The sequence below is a fragment of the Nyctereutes procyonoides genome, unplaced genomic scaffold, assembly GCF_905146905.1.
Source record: "Nyctereutes procyonoides isolate TBG_1078 unplaced genomic scaffold, NYPRO_anot_genome, whole genome shotgun sequence".
NCBI classification, from domain to species: domain Eukaryota; kingdom Metazoa; phylum Chordata; class Mammalia; order Carnivora; family Canidae; genus Nyctereutes; species Nyctereutes procyonoides.
This window is the reverse complement of record NW_026575036.1, coordinates 3,333,758-3,350,254: the sequence shown is the minus strand read 5'-3', so window position 1 is coordinate 3,350,254 and position 16,497 is coordinate 3,333,758. Positions and strand designations below refer to the sequence as shown.

Below are 16,497 nucleotides of genomic sequence, written 5' to 3'. Positions count from 1 at the left end.
TACAAGGGCAAAGTCATGAAATGGTAACTGCTTATGTCGGGAAGCTTATAGTAACCTATCTCTTGTTCTCTTCATCCCCTTACTTGAATCTTCATGACAAAATGCACAGAACATTTATTTATTCAGTGTACCTCTTATTATATGATTCTAGCTCCCATTAGAATTTATATTATATCCGTGGGTTTTATGGAAGTATCCCTGCTGAAATTAAATTTGGTTTATCTAATAATACTGAGCCTGTTATTAGAAGCCTGGTGATAAGTATCAAAAAACTTAAAATCTCTGTTTATTAAATATATTATTATGTATGTCTCAATGAACTCTATTGTAGATAGTTTTCAATTTGCTATGGGTGATGAGATACAATAAAACTATTATGATAGAGTCAGTGTTTTAAAGAAAGTATAGAGAATTATAGTGGAAGGTGCAAATTTGGAGATGGTTCCTGGAGAATGAATAGAATTTTTTACTGAGATTGAGGATGAAGGCATTGAAGGCAAAAGGAATAACATGAGTTCTAAAACCTGGAGAAGACTACATTCAAGCATGCTAGGAAAAAGTACAGAGGTTTGAGATGGGTGACGTACAGGGTACTTAAGAAAGATCAGTGTGAGATAAAAGGAGAACGTTACATTGGGGATGGTCATGGAAAATTGTGACAGCCATGGTAAGATGTTAGGTACTTTCTTTTCTGTAGAAAATGAATAAAATTAAAACTCTTAAACAGGAATATATCATTAGCATATTTGGGCTTTAGAGAGGTTGTTTCTGCAGATTTGGTAGGAAGACGTGTATGTGAGGGAAATGGGAAATACAAAGTAGAGTCAGGATATGATTTCATGGCTAGAGGTATGGGGAATTCCCGTCAAAGAAGTCCCGTGGCAACAGAAAAGGAGTGGGGGACATTTGTGAGGAAGACTAGCAAGAATAAAAGTCTAGATAGCTGGATAACAGGGATTCTTTTTTTAAAAAAAGATTTTATTTGTTTATTCATGAAAGACAGAGAGAGGCAGAGACACAGGCAGAGGGAGATGCAGGCTCCCTGCAGGAAGCCAGATGTAGAACTCGATCCCAGGACCCTGAAATGATGACTGAGCTGAAGGCAGATGCTCAACCTTTGAGCCACCTGGGTGCCCCATCAAGAGGGATTCTAAGATGGCTTAGTTACTATCGTAATTGTGGCCTAATAAGAGAAATGAGAGTCTGGAAGGAAAAAGATCACATTTGGATAAGGTGTTAAAGTAATTCTTCAGTTTTGGTCATGCCAGAGAAAAACTGTAACTAACAAATTTGGTATCCTGGTTTCCTTCCCTCTTTCCTTCTTTCCTTACCTTCATTTCTTTCTTTCATAACTAAAAGGACTTTCTCATATAATACATATTTTCTCTGTGTGTGTGTGTGTGTGTGTGTGTGCATGTGAGAAAGAGAGTTTATAGTGAATTAGAGTTAGAAGAGGAAGATAAATCAGTATAAAAATTTTGTGCAGACATTTTAAAGCGTCCATAAAGAATTGACTCTTAAACCTGCCCCTGTACTCCACGGAATTATTTCTTTTCTTAAGGCAGGTAATACATTTATTATACCAGCATCAAGTCAATTGGTTTAATATCTTCATGGGCATAGACTGCATCCTGGATTACTATCTGGTAAATGCGTGCTTGTGACCACTGACACACCACAGAAAACATAAACTATAATGAGTCACAAATTCTTTAATGCTCTGGAAAGGTAACCCAAAGAACAAAACCTATCGACATAGCAAGCATTACCTTTGTACATGAAAACAATACATATTATACATATTATTTCTCTCTGAACCTAAGTAGATTTGATCTGGATGTGAATTTCTTGATTCCATTACATTATGCTTAAGTATTGGATTAAGTATTGGATGATTTCAGTCATATTGTGACACAATCTGGATTTCTTATTTGACAAAATTGCTGTTTGGGATGATTATTTTTGCTAAGAACTAAATGACTCATCAACTTGGGACTTTAAAATGAGCACTTATTCAAAAGAAGAAGGATCAAAGGCTAGCTTTGGAGCACTGAGCTCTCAGGCCAACAACTGTCTATGGAATTCTTCCCATAATAGGAGCTGGTAGAGAAAAATGCTATCATTTAATTCCTTTGTTAGGAATCTGCCTAAATATAGAGTCATATTGCCTAATGATTAAATGTTTCTGCTCTGAAATTGGATTCCATTTGCTGGAATTCCTGTCCTGCCCCTTAATGGCTGTGTACGTGAAACCCTGAGGACGTTACATAACATCTTTCTGGCTCAGTTTTCTCATCTGTAAATGTGGATAGCAATAACCCTGATGGGTTTGTTCTAAGGACGAAATGAGATTAACTGCTTGAAGTTCTTGTCATATTGCCCAGCAATACTAAACACCCAATAATTATTGTTACTGTCATTATTATCCTTTCTCATTGGATACGTGAAAAATTCAAGAGCTCTAAAGCATAAACTATTAATATTCCTAAGTGTTGAAAAGAAAAATTTCAGGGAACAGGTACTATGCTTTATTCCCTAGAGATAGTGTTTATGATTCATTGATGATATCTCCCTTTATATTTCAGCTTTTAGTCCAAAATGGAATGAAACATTCACATTTATTATTCATGTGCCAGAATTGGCGCTGATGCGTTTTGTTGTTGAAAATCAAGGTTTAATAGCCGGAAATGAATTTCTTGGTCAATATACATTACCAGTTCTGTGCATGAACAAAGGTAATATTCCTAAAAGTAAGATGATTGTGCTAACAATTATAACTTATATTTACCAAAGACACACATTAATATGCTAAATAGCTCTATCCACGACAATCAGATGTACAGGAAATTTTAAGCATTGACACATATTTTCTCTCACTGGTATTATAGAAATGTGTTCTCATATAGAAGGTGGGGTTATGGTTTGGGATTGCTAGGAAGATAAATTAGACAAACTTGGCATGTATGAGCATTTCTTTACATGGATCATCGCTCTTTTGTTTCAATTGAGAGTAGTCATGACTACCACAGAAGAATAAAGCATGAGAATCAAAGAGAAGGGAGAAGCAGTGACTCATTCTTCCGGCCCAAGAAGAGCCTGGGAGCCCAAGACAATCCTTTCTTGACTCTTTTCAGGGCTGCCTTTTTGTTGCAGTCACCTGGCTGAGGTGATTTATAATATGCCAATTACCTTGTCTCAATGTGTTTACTTCTCTGACACCATCTGAGCTGTACCTCGGAAACACAGTCTTTCTGAAGCAGGAGGGTGGTGGCTAATTTAGCACACTGCACTTTGAGGGAGGAGAAGTGTGAGCTGTAGGCTCAGTGTTAGGCAGTAAGAAGTCAGAATAGAAACTTCAGATATTTTATTTTTTGTAGGAAATTAATACACAAGAAGAATTTAACTATGCAGCCATGGTTTTTACTTATGCTTGGTAAAGATAAGAGTCTTAGTAGCACTATGGAGAACACTGCTGATTTATTTTTATTGTCCTAATTAGATATGATTCCTTTTGCAGGTTACCGTCGTGTTCCTCTGTTTTCTAAAATGGGCGAGAGTCTTGAGCCTGCTGCACTGTTTATTTATGTGTGGTACATCAGATAGCAACTAACAGTCCCTGACACATCGTTAGCTATACATCGTAATAAAACAGCCAAAATGAATGTCTGTACCTTTTTTCTTTTCTTTTAAACATAAAGCAAAAACAATTATTTACAAAAACAATATAGAGCAAGTTCCCCTTTAATATGCAATATAGAACAGTGGGAAAAAAGAAAGCAAAAACAGTTCAGAGGATCCCCACAATGTTTCATTCTTATAGCCAAGTTCTCTTGCCCCTCTGGTGCTGAGGCTGCTCTTGCAAGTTGCTTGTATCATTTTAAATTACTAGGACTTACAAGCTCTTAAAATATGTCTGATTATGTAAGATATGTTGGAAAATATTTATCAGTAAGAAGAACTGTGAAATCTAAGAGGGTTTTAACTTCTAGACACCCACTGCTGCATGTTGTAGAGAAATGGAATTAGATTCCCAGGTGTTTTGTGCCCTGTTATATCCTAGACAGTAATTAGCCCCTGCCTTCTCGAGCCAGTTCTTAGATGCTGGGCATTGGATTTGATACCCTATAATTACACAGACATTTTTATGAGTTCCTGTGAAATTGATTTGTAGTCAAACGGTATTCAACCTCCATATCTGTAAAAGAGATCTACTATGGAGAATTCCATGCTTGGATCTCTGAATTCACACTATTTCTGAGTCTGTGCTAACTGTGCTTTGATGATTGTCTTCGGTCAGAGATGAGACTCCCGTGCTATTTCAGATGCTGGGCTCCTCACCATGAGCAGCTCTTTGATATACTAAATGTTATCATGTAGAATAATATGGTTCCTTATTAACTCTTCTTAAAAAATCCACACCTATTAATACTTATTCTAGCACATTGTTGCATGGTAGTGAGACAAATTTTACAGCACTGTTGTTTTTGACTAATTAGGGGACCCTCATAGGTATTTGTTGAAATTAAATCTGAACTTGTAACTAACACGACAAAAATGACTGAGATGTTTACTAATGCATTCTCTCTTGATGGCCAGGAAAATACAAAATAACCCATTTACCATATTTTACTTCTATGATTTACCCTCAGAACCAAATGTTTAAAACAAAGATGCCACTGGGAATTCAAATACCTAAGCTATAGTAAGAAATGTCCCAGTGCATCATCATCCAGATATTACCTCCTGGCCATTCTAGATTTAAGAGTGAGGTCCACTCTTTCTAGTGCAGAGCCACAGCCAGTTCACAGAAGGATATTTTTATTTTGCCAGATAATAGAAAGATCTTATTTAAATCCTCTGTCGTTCAGTCTAATCGCAGGTGGGGTTTTCAGCCCATTGACTTGAGGCTTTAACCTTTCTAAATTCCTAACGTGTTCTGAAGATCTGGCATTTCATGAGACTTAAAGACTCTGATCAGGTGAGTTTTGCAAGAGTTCACTAATTCTATAGCAGGATAAACCATTTCTTGTTTATACCACCAAGATTTAAAATGAGGGAAAAAGGGATATATATATAATTTTTTTCTCACTTTTTCTTCAGGTACTAATCAAATTCAGCTCACTAACTTTGAAGATCAAATCTTTCAGTTTTCAATATCCCACTCTACATCAGAAATGCACTTTTGAAAGGAAACATTAGATTATTTTATTTCTTGTCCAATTTTATAATGTCTTTAAACATCTCTGGTTCTATTTATTTGTATGCATTATTTGTCATTTACCTTCCTTTAGAATTGAACTGACATGTTACTACTACTTTACTATTATTGTTATTAATTTTCACACAATAGAAACTACTTTAGAAATTCCACAGCCAGGGAATGTTTTATTTAGAGAAGGTTGGGAATGATGTAAGAAAGAAGCTTTGATTCATGCTGTCTAGGTATAATGTTTTTTTTTTAAGATTTTATTTATTTATTTGAGAGAGAGTGAGAGCAAGCATGAACACAGTGAAGGGAGGGGCAGAGAGGGAGGGAGAAGGAGAGAATCTCAAACAGGCTCCACACTGAGCAGAGCCCAAGGCGGGACTCCATCTAATGATCCTGAGATCTTAGATCATGACCTGAGCTGAAATCAAGAATTGGCTGCTTAACTGACTGAGCCACCAAGGCGCCCCTAGGCATAATTCACTTGCAGGAAAAAATAGCATTGGTGAGTTGAAGAAAACTGAAAAAAGGGCTCAATGAACCCCTGGGCTGAGACAGCAAAAGCCTTTTTTACCTTTTTGACTCCTAGTTGAAATATCAGTTCCTGGGGGAAGCCATCCATCATTCCTTAGACCAGGTCATGTTCCTTGGTGTATGTTTCCATACAACTGACAAAATGACAGCTAGGAATTGACATTGCACTACCAGGTGGGCCCTGTCATTGTTAGGAGCTGGTCTGACAGTTGCAGTTAGACCATGGTGTCCTGTTGTACATGACCGGCTTCATAGAACAACACTAGACAAGACCACTCTGACCGTGACTGAACACATGGGTATAGTCCAAACACAGAAATGCAAAACATTCTCCCACCTTGGCTGACATGAATGACCGTTGATTCTTTACCAATTATACCTTTTATCCTGATTCATTCTTTTTATCGTATGGTTGAGATTTATTTCAATCATAGAATTGCCCCTACTCTTGACATCATCCAATGCAGATAAGAACCCTACTTCCTTGAACTTCCCCCCACCCCCCACAATCATCCAACACAAGCCTAAATCCAATATAAGTGCTTTTCAACATCCTTTTACGGACATTCCATTCTGTGTTATGTATATAGTTCCGTGTTTATGTATCTCCTTATTGCAATGAGTCCTAAACCCAACTCTGTGTGTTCCTGGGGTCTTTGGCTGGAGAGCATTGACCTAAACTTGGCTTTGCTTCTGTAACATGTGTTACCTAATAGTGATCTGTGTAATAGGAAACTTTGTTATGTTGTTACATTGATCTTTTTCTTTCTGCTTGTGGTTGTTTAGGACCTCAGGAAACAAAGAGCACTATCTCCCCATTTAGATTTATTCTGACTTTCATTTGGGGGATGGTGACCACTGGAGGCCGCTGATGCTGGTTGCTGAGGAATAAAGTTGCCCCATCTCTGAAGAAGTGTGGAGAAACTCCCTGTAGTCACAAAAAAAATAAGTTGCTATTTTAATTTTGGGTGTGGGGAATGTATAGTGATTTTGAGGGGTGTAGACAATGCACCCAAGATAGTGCCTCCGAGGGTTGCAGTTAAAACCTTTATGCAAATTTCAAGAGATATTTGGGAACCACATGGTAAGAAGCTCATGCTGTGGACTGGTATAGAGAGAATGGAATCACTCTCAGTGAAGCCTCTATGATCTTGGACAATGAACATTTTATTGGGGGAATATGTGAGTTTCATTTTTCAGGAGTTGTTAAGACCCCAGAGTTTAGGTGCTACATAAACATTTATTAGATTGCATTTATTTCAAAGTAATAACCCTCTGGCAATATTTGTACCAACAATGGATTCTTATGATGCATTTTGGATTCTTAGGCCATACGTTTGAGCTCTCTGTATAATCAGAGCAAGCATTTTTACCAGCCCCTAGAAATTTCCATTTCACACATCAAAGAGGTGGATTAAAGTGGAATTTGAACTTGATTAGAGGTTGGAATCTATGTGTCTTGTATAGTTACACACCAGCCCAACACCTGGTGGTAGTGAGGGGAGAGTTGATGTTAAATGCTTTACAAACCTACACATTTTCAGCAACCAGTGTCCTCTTCGTACTTTCCATGTACATACAGAAACATCCATTCACACTTTCAGTCATCTTTCCTGTTTTTCTCCCAAGGCAGTTACTTTTCTAATGTGATACATATCTGCAGCGTTAGCAGTACCTAACATGCTGAATATTAACCTAACTCCTTTCAGCAATCATCTATTTTATTGTTAATGAGATAGCCCCAGAAACATTGAGTTGCCTAAGATCTACAATAAATGCCAGAATCTAGGTTACTGATCCAGGGCAATCTGGGAAAAAAATGCTTTGATTACATCACACAATATACAAAAATTAGCTCAAAATGGATTATAGACCCGAGTCAAAATATGAAATTAAAACAAAAACTATAAAAATTTTAGAAGAAAGCATATAGAATATCTTTGTAACTTTGGGGTAGGCAAAGGTTTGTTGGAACATTAAAGCATGACATACATAAAAGAGATGGAAGGTGGTACTTCATTTAAAAAAACTTTTGTTTTTTTAAATATGAAAATGAAAAAGCAATCTTCAGAATGGGGGAAAGTATTTTTAACATATCTATCAAAAGATTTGTATATACACTATATAAAGAATACTCACAAGTCAATAAGACAACTCAATAAAAATAAGCAAAATATTTGAACATTCACTTCCCAAAGGAAAATATGTAAGTGCCCAATAAATGTATAAAAAGATGCTTAACATTCATCCTAGTCATTAGGGAAATGGAAATTAAAAATACCATGAGTCACCAATAGAATGGCTAAAATAGAATAAAAAGGGCCATACAGATGTTGGGAAGGATGTAGAAACTGGATTTTTTATATATTGCTGATGGGAATGTAAAATGGTACAGTCATTTTGGAAACAGTTTGGTAGTGTCTTGTAAAATGGAACATATACTTACACATGACTCAGTTACTCCCTGAGTATATAAACATAGACCCACACATGACTCCTAGATATTTACCCAAGAGAAATGAAAACATGTCCACACAATACTTTATATGACTGTTGATAGGAGTTTTATTTATAATAGCTACATATTGGAAACTACCCAAACGTCCATTAACAGGTGAATGAAGAGACAGATTGTGTTAGATCCATACGACGGGATACAATTTAACACCACAAAAAGGACTAAACTATTGAAATATGCATAAGTCTCAGTGAATCTCAAAGTCATTATGATGAATAAAAGAATATAGACAAAATAAGTACATATTGTGTGGTTCTATTTATTTACAATGACAGAAAGTGCAAACTAGAACGACAGCAAACAAATCGGTGAAGGGGGTTTGGGATGGAAGTAAGGCTGGATTAAAAGTCCCAAGGAAATTTTTTGTAGTGATGGATATGTTTTTCTTGATTGTGGCGATGCTTTAATAAAAGTATATATATATATATATATATATATACATATACATACACATATATATACACATATACATATATGTATACATATACATATATACATATATGTCAAAACTGCTGAAATTGTACACTCAAAACATGTGAGGTTTATTGAACAAAAATGTCAAAAAAATATAGACTCTAGGAAAATCATAGTGTCACCACTAATCTGCATCAGTGGTACATAGAAGGTTTACCTGACCCATCTGTGACACTATGTTCTAACAGTAAAGTTAGCCAATCCTGTAATCAGATCGGGTGATATAAGCTTCCTGAGATTGGGGGACACTAGATGGAGTGGAGTGCTAAGCAGAGAGTGCTATTCTAGACTCTGGGGTGCTGGATGTGAGAGAAGCTTGCATGGAGTTGCTTGTACAATGTTTGTGGCCAGCTCACATATACTGAACACCACTCTTTTAACCAATGAACACTATTTCTAATATCCCTTATGCTAATTGACATACTCTAGGTACAGGCAGGGATATTTGAAGCCCATAAAATAGTCACCTTTGGAATGTATATTCCTCATTAGAGCTTTTAAAATGTTAACTAATCTCTTCAGGAGGTCTATTAAAACTAATTTATGCACACACAAATATACACATGCACCACATATATAAGCACACATACATGTGCACACACATACTCATATGTATGTATTATGTTTTTTATTCTGAGGTTAATGAATTATGGATATTTAAAACAAAACAAAGGATAGACTTGTGCTTGAATTTTTTAGATCTATTTGAAATACCTGAATAATTACTTTTGTTCTTAGTCTAGACTAGTGGTTTTCAACCTTATCTGCACACTGGAGTCCTTCAGAACATTAACAAAATATTTTCAGAGATTCTGATAAAATTGGTGTGGCATTGCTTGAGCACTGGGATTTTAAAAGGCTCTTCAGTTTACCTGAATGCAGGGCTTTCTAAGTATGGTCCTCAAACTAGTTCAATAGCATAATCTGAGGACTATTTAGAAATGCAAAGGCTGTGAGGAGAAGTGTGCCACGGAATCGAAGAGAGAGAAAGGAGCTCAGTGTATGTCCTTCTCTGGTTCTTCCCAATGAGGTCACCTTGGAGTGGTGGTGGTCCTCAGTGAGACTTGCTTCTCTGGGTTTCTGGTCTGAAGGGAGTCAGAGTCAGAAAATAAAATGTCAAAGAATGAAAAGAAATATTCTGATTTTCTTTTATATTCATTCAAGTGTGGAGCATTGTAGGAATAGAAATCAGCCTCCAGCATAGGGAATGTTAAAAGTAAATTAAATGCTACAACATATTTTTTATATAGTCAGTTTACTCGGGATTTATATGTTTCCCTTTTTGTCAAGGTATTTGACCTGATTCCAAATTCTGTATTAAAACATACATGATCAGAGATAACATATTAAATGATCCATTGAGAAATGAGGGAGCTAGCACACAGCAATAATGAGTAAAAAAGCAAGAGACAATCAATTGAAAGCCTAACTTAATTCAACAACGTTTTTGGCTAGATGGGCAAAGCAGATTGAGTCTCTGAACTAGAAATGGATTGTTACAGGAGAGACAGTAAGTAACAGATGTGCTGAGAACTAAAAACAAGATGACAGCATTATTTTCTCATTAAAAGACAGTGAATGAAGTGACAGTTGTATTTTCTTATTAAAAGATTGTGACGCAAAAACAGTTTTTTGAAGTGATATATGTTAATTATGTAAAAACTATAAAGTTATAAATCATGATACACCATGGTATCAAATAATCACTTTTATTCTTTTTTGTATTTTGAAAAATAATCCAAATCTCCTTTCCCTCATTTCTCTAGAGCTGTGCTGTCCCATAGGATTGCTGTGAGAGAATTGTTCTGTACCCCTTGCTCAGTAGGGAAGCCACCAGATGAATGGGCTTATTCGTCACTGGTGATGAGGCTAGTGTCACAGGGGAACTGAATTTGTAGTTTTGTTCTATTTTAATTAATTTAAACTGATGTAACCTTATGGGTTGGGTCCTACCCCAACCCATGGGTATAGCTCTAGAATGCTGGCCTCACTTCTGCGTTTCTTGGTTTCAACCTTCCTCCATTATGCTGACTCCTACACCATCCGTTATTCCACAGAAAGGACATGATGTTAATTATTATGTCATCTTCTCTTATGTGTCTCTTCCCAGACCTCCTCATTCTATCGTGGTCCAATCCAATAAGACAATGCATATCTTATTTGGATGGCACTTAGCAGTTTATAAAATGTTTTCACACACATTGTTTAATTTTATCCTTAAATATATGTATCTATATAACTATAAAATGTGTTTTTTTAAAGTGATTTTCCCATGCGAGAGCTTCCTGATTTGACCGAGTAAAAGAGTACATTTAAAAGAATGTTTGACTGACGATATAAACCTAGGTATTTTGGAGTATTACAGAAAAATATACTTAAAATTGGTCAGTGATAATGTAAAAGAATAGTGGATTGGACGTCAGGAGATCATGTTTACCACCAATGATGATGATGATAATAATGGTGATGATAATAGTAGCAATAAAGACATATGTTGTGTACTAACAACACTCCAAGTGTTGTGCTAAATGTTTCATGTGCATTAACTAGTTTAACCTTGGTAGCAATCCCTGGAGATTTTGTAGATAAAGACACTAAAAGTTAAAGAGGTTAAGAAATGTGTTCAGAATAATATTTTGAAGTCTTTGGTAGGCCCTTTCCCTCTCATTGCTAATTTACTCCTTTTTAAAAGGAGGCTTCTGGACCAAATAATCTTTAAGTTCACTTCCAGTTCTCAGTAACAAAGACAACTGACCTGTCCAAATCAATAATTTGATTTTTTGGCAGTGTCCATTCTTTGTGTTGAGTGTGTGTGTTTTGTGTGTAAGTTTTGTAATTGTGGAAATGTAGCAATCAGGCATAGGATAACTTTTGAAAAATATTATTTCCCAAAACACTTTCTTTATACGTTGATCTTGTTTTATTTATTTTTTTTTTTAAAGGTCTAACTTTATTTATTTTTTTAAATTTTTATTTATTTATGATAGTCACAGAGAGAGAGAGAGAGGCAGAGACACAGGCAGAGGGAGAAGCAGGCTCCATGCACCGGGAGCCCGACATGGGATTCGATCCCGGGTCTCCAGGATCGCGCCCTGGGCCAAAGGCAGGCACCAAACCACTGTGCCACCCAGGGATCCCTGATCTTGTTTTAAAGTAGCATATCTCTATTTATTGATCTGTTATGGAGTGAATGTTTGCATCCCTCCCAAAATTCCCATGTTGAGGCTCTAGCCCCCACTGTGATCGTATTAGGAGGTAGGCCTATGGTAGGTAATGAAGATTAGATGAGGTCATGAGGTCAGAGCCACCATGATGGGATTTGTGCTCTTATAAGAGGAGGAGGGGGTCACAAGAGCTTTTCTCTCCACCACATAAGGATGTAATGAGAAGGTAGTATTCCTCAAGCCAGGAAGAGAGCTCTCACCAGGAATTGAATCTATTGGCACCTTGACCATGGACTTCCCAGCCTCTAGAATTGTGAGAAACAAATGTCTGTTTTTTAAGTCATTCAGTTTGAGCTATTTTATTCTACCAGCCTGAGCTAAGACAATATCCTCTAGATCTTGCTGAGAATATCAGTTATATCTGTGTGTGTGTGTTTGTGTGTGTGCACCAACCCAGTCTGACACCCTTTATTTTAATTTTTAAACATTATTTCTATTGAAGTGTAGTAGAAATACAATATTAAAGTAAGTTCAGGTGTGCGATGACATAGTGATTCAACATTTATATACATTAAGCGGTGATCACTGTGATCTGTCACCATACCAAGTTGTTACAATATTATTACTACATTTCCTATGCTATATATTGTTTATTTTATAACTAGAAGTTTGTACCTTTTAATTCCCTTTCCCTATTTTGCCCATTCTGCTACCTCTCCCCATGAATTAGATTTTTAGAAAATGAGGATAATTTCTACCATATTTATTATAAGGATTAAATAAAATATGTAACATGTTTACTACTGTCCCTGACACATAATAAGGATGAAAAAAATAGCTGTAAGCATAACTGAAAGGGAATATAGCCCAGTGATTAAGAGGATAAATTCTGGCACTTGGTTACTTAGGTTTATAGCCTCTGCTACCTACTTGCTGTGGGACCTTGGGCAAATAACTCAACTTTTTTTTTTTTTTTTTTGCTTTTTAGTTTTCACATCAGGGGAATCAAGATGATGATCATTGTTAGAAGGATTAAATTAACAGATGTATGTGAAGAATTTGAGACAGTGCCTGAAACATAAGTGCCATATATTTATTGGCTATTGTCACTGTGATCATCATGTTTGCATTAGCTTTTTTTTTCAAAGGGAGAAGTTGCTCTGATTACTCCCCTGGAGTTTCTCTATTATAATTTTTCTCCTGTGTCAAATGATTTTTTTTTGGCTCTGTTCACATTTGTAATTGAAAATCTATGAAAAAGATTAGTCAGAATTTCTTGCTCGGCCTCCCTCTGCACTTGTGTGTTCTGATGAGTGAGTAGACGTGGATCAGAGCAGGGACAGGCCTTCAACACTTGTCTGCCGGCAGCATCCCTGGACAACAAGCATAGCCTTGGGGTTTGAGCGCTTCTACCCAGAGAGTGACAAATCTCCCTCTGTGGGCTGGTAACAAGTTAATCTGCAGCGAGAAGAGCATCGCAGAAGGGAGATGACTTACACTAACTAACATCTGTGGGCTTCCCCAGCATGTAGGTCTTTTGGAAGATGGTGGTCCAGTACTCCTGGCTTCCTTGAGGAAGGCTGCAGCCCTGATGTTCCACGAGTGGCAAGTGCTAGTGCTGCTCCTGTCCTGTCCCCCGCCCGGAGTAATTTTGACGCTGTAAGTATGTAGGTCAGGCTCCAACTAGTTCCCAAGAGATGAGCAAGGTTTTCCTCTCAAAAATGTTCTTCATTTAAATCACCTTAGTTGGTGCTTAGTAAACTGGTAAAGTGGCGAAGATGTTTTCTTAGATTCTCCAACTTTCCAAGGAATTATTATCAGTGGGGAACTTTTTCGTGAATAGAAATCTATTATAGAAACATTTTATGTGTCTTTCTTCTTAAGAAATAACATCTTTAAGGTGATGTTCTGTAAGGACATTATTGAAGGGTATGATTGTTGTTCTCTCAAATACCACTATGCGCTAGTCCGTGAGAGACATAGGAGGTTACGATAATGAGGAGGTGGAGGGGAAAGTTTCTGATAAAACAGCTTGAGACTGAGAGACAGGATTTTTTGTTGATTTTTTAAAAGCATAATTACCAGTAAAAGATGCTAGATATTAATTTTGATGACATCAGAAATCTGATTCTCTCTTGGGTGTTATCTCCTAAAGGTAGACCTTAGCTAAATACTTTTTCCATCCCTTCTATTCCTTCTCAGGATCCAGGTGCATCCCAGATCCCCACCCAACTCCCCACCATGTACTGTTGGCTAGGACTGTACTGTTCCTTCCTAGGAAAGGAATGTGGTAGACTTGAGGGTGAGTTCCTCATCTTCAAGCAAAGTGGGATGGTAGAAATTGCATGGACTTGAATTCAAGCCAGAACTGGATTTGACTACTGGGTTCAAAAATATGTCTTAGCTTTCTTGAGATTTCTTTCTCTCTCTCTTTTTTAATGGAGATACCATTGCTTATCATGAGTTTTTTGAAGACTAAATCATGTACTATCGTAGAGTAGAGTGCCTTATGCATACAGATCTTCAACAAATGTTAATTCGTTTCCGCATTTCTCACTACAGGAGTTCGTGAATAAGGAGGTTGGCAAAAGCAAAGGCAAAGCAAGGCAAAGGCAACAATGTCTGAAGATTTAAAAAAAAAAAAAAAGCAAACTCTGCCAAATCCCGGTTGTCTGTTTCGTATTATCTCTTTATTGATATTCTTTATTTAGTGAGGTATCCTCCTTATGGTTTCTTTTAGTTCTTTGTATGTGATATCCTTCAGCAACTTGAGCATATTTAAAAGTTTTTTTTTTTAATTCTGTCTACTAACTCCAATGACTAGGATTTCTCAGGGACAATTTCTATTACTTTTTTTTTTCTCTCCCCCTGTGTATAGCACATACTTTCTTGTTTATTTGCATGCCTTAGAATTTTTTGCTGAAGTTTGGACATCTTGAATATTATAATGTGACAACTCTGGAAACCAGATTTCCCCTTTTCTTTGAAGTTTGTTGCTGCTGCTTCTTGCAGTAGCTGTTTGTTTAGTGAATTTTCTGAACTAGTGTTTAGTAGTTTGTATTCTTTATTGTGTATCTTTACTGAAGTTCCTGTTCTGTCTACTTGGTGGTCAACTAATGATTTGCCAGAAATTTCCTCAAACTACTGGGATCCATTTTTTTTTAAGTTTAAAAAATCCTTCTGGTCTTGGTATATGGGCTCTGTGTATATGTTAGGAGATGCCTTCAACGCTTAGCAAGAAAGCTTGCAACTTTGCCTTTGCCTTCACTTCTTGTTGTGTGGAGCCTGGAGGTCAGCCAGGGGTGAGACCTTTGTGCCTTTCAGTGGTCTTATCTGAACACACTTCTGCTCTGGGCATGTGTATGGTCTTAGAGGTTTCTAGGGATCTATGAAAGCCTTTAAACGCCCTTGTTCCCCAAATTATTTCATTCCCTAGCCTTTCTTTCTAGGCATTTCAGTTTGTCTACTGTTTGCCCAATTATTATATCTTATCCCCAGCAGCAGAGCTAAGACATTTGCTCTTGAATGTTTTCAACAAATGTTCCCTGGACAGCCACCTCAGCCCTGGGAGAGTTTTAATTTAGGTGAAATAAAGACAAGCCCTTAGAGCTAGTCCTTCAGGGAACACCAGACAGGTCAAAATAACCAGAGTTCATTTAAAACAAGATCTATTCTGCTCCCTCCCACATTAGGAGCCTATACCAGGAATGTGAGCTACTGTCTTTAATGGGGCCACTAAACTGGGGAGTGGGGTATAGGACTAGGGTAATTTAAAAGCCACAAAACTCTGTTATCAAAATTTACTTTTCTTTTGATTAAGCATCCTTTTTTTTTCTGTAAAGTTTGATTTGTTTCCATAATTCCAATAAAGTTGGTTTTGACAGTTTTTGCCACTTTATTTGCTGTTTTGGGGGGGATTTGTGAAGAGATGGATCTTTGGAGTTCCCTACTCATCATTTTTGCTGCTGTCCCTCTCCACCAATATTGTTAACATCTTGTATTAGTTGCAATAATGAGCCAGTATTGATTCACTATTATTAACTAAAGTCCATTCTATATTCAAATTTCTTCAGTTTTTTCCGAATATCATTCTTCTGTTCTAGAGTCCCATCTAGGTTACACATCACATTTACAAGGCATGTCTCCTGAGACTCCTCTTGGCTGTGACAGTTTGTCAGGCATTCTTTGTTTTTGATGAACTTGACAGTTTTGAGAATTACCAGTCAATAACTGATATTGGTACAATATCTGTCAATTGGGTTTGACTCATGTTTCTCGTGATTAGACTGAGGCTATGAGTTTTTGGAAGGAAGAACTCAGAGGTCATTTTCATCAAATCTTACACACTGTCAACATAATTTTTCACTGTTGATATTGACCTTCATTACCTTTGAGTTAGTGTTTGTCAAATTTCTCCACTGTAAAGCTATTTTTCTTCCCATTTTCCATACCATCTTCTTTGGAAGGAAGTCACTATGCCCAGCCCTCATCTAAAGAAATGGTAGTTAAATTTCACCTTCTAGAAGGCAGAATAACTGGATAAATTATTTGGAATTCTTCTGCATTGGAGATTTGTGTCTTTCCCCCTGTTTATTCATGTA

At 36.8% G+C, this 16,497-nt stretch overlaps 1 protein-coding gene and 1 long non-coding RNA gene across 3 annotated transcripts in view; both read left to right on the top strand.

Annotated features, from left to right (window-relative positions):
- Nucleotides 1-3,804, top strand: part of PLCZ1 (phospholipase C zeta 1) — a 148,574-nt gene extending 144,770 nt beyond the window's left edge. For both annotated transcript variants that reach the window (XM_055318727.1, XM_055318728.1), the window contains 2 exons: nucleotides 2,586-2,735; nucleotides 3,518-3,804. In XM_055318727.1, the coding sequence (XP_055174702.1) occupies nucleotides 2,586-2,735; nucleotides 3,518-3,603 (236 nt within the window). In that variant the 3' untranslated portion in view covers nucleotides 3,604-3,804. The remainder of the gene's footprint in view (nucleotides 1-2,585; nucleotides 2,736-3,517) is intronic.
- Nucleotides 3,805-4,532: 728 nt separating this feature from the next.
- LOC129505660 (uncharacterized) lies at nucleotides 4,533-14,820 on the top strand. The gene is made up of 3 exons (XR_008663576.1): nucleotides 4,533-4,978; nucleotides 13,422-13,555; nucleotides 14,459-14,820. It is a non-coding gene; the product is annotated as an uncharacterized LOC129505660 (long non-coding RNA).
- The last annotated feature ends 1,677 nt before the right edge of the window (nucleotides 14,821-16,497 follow it).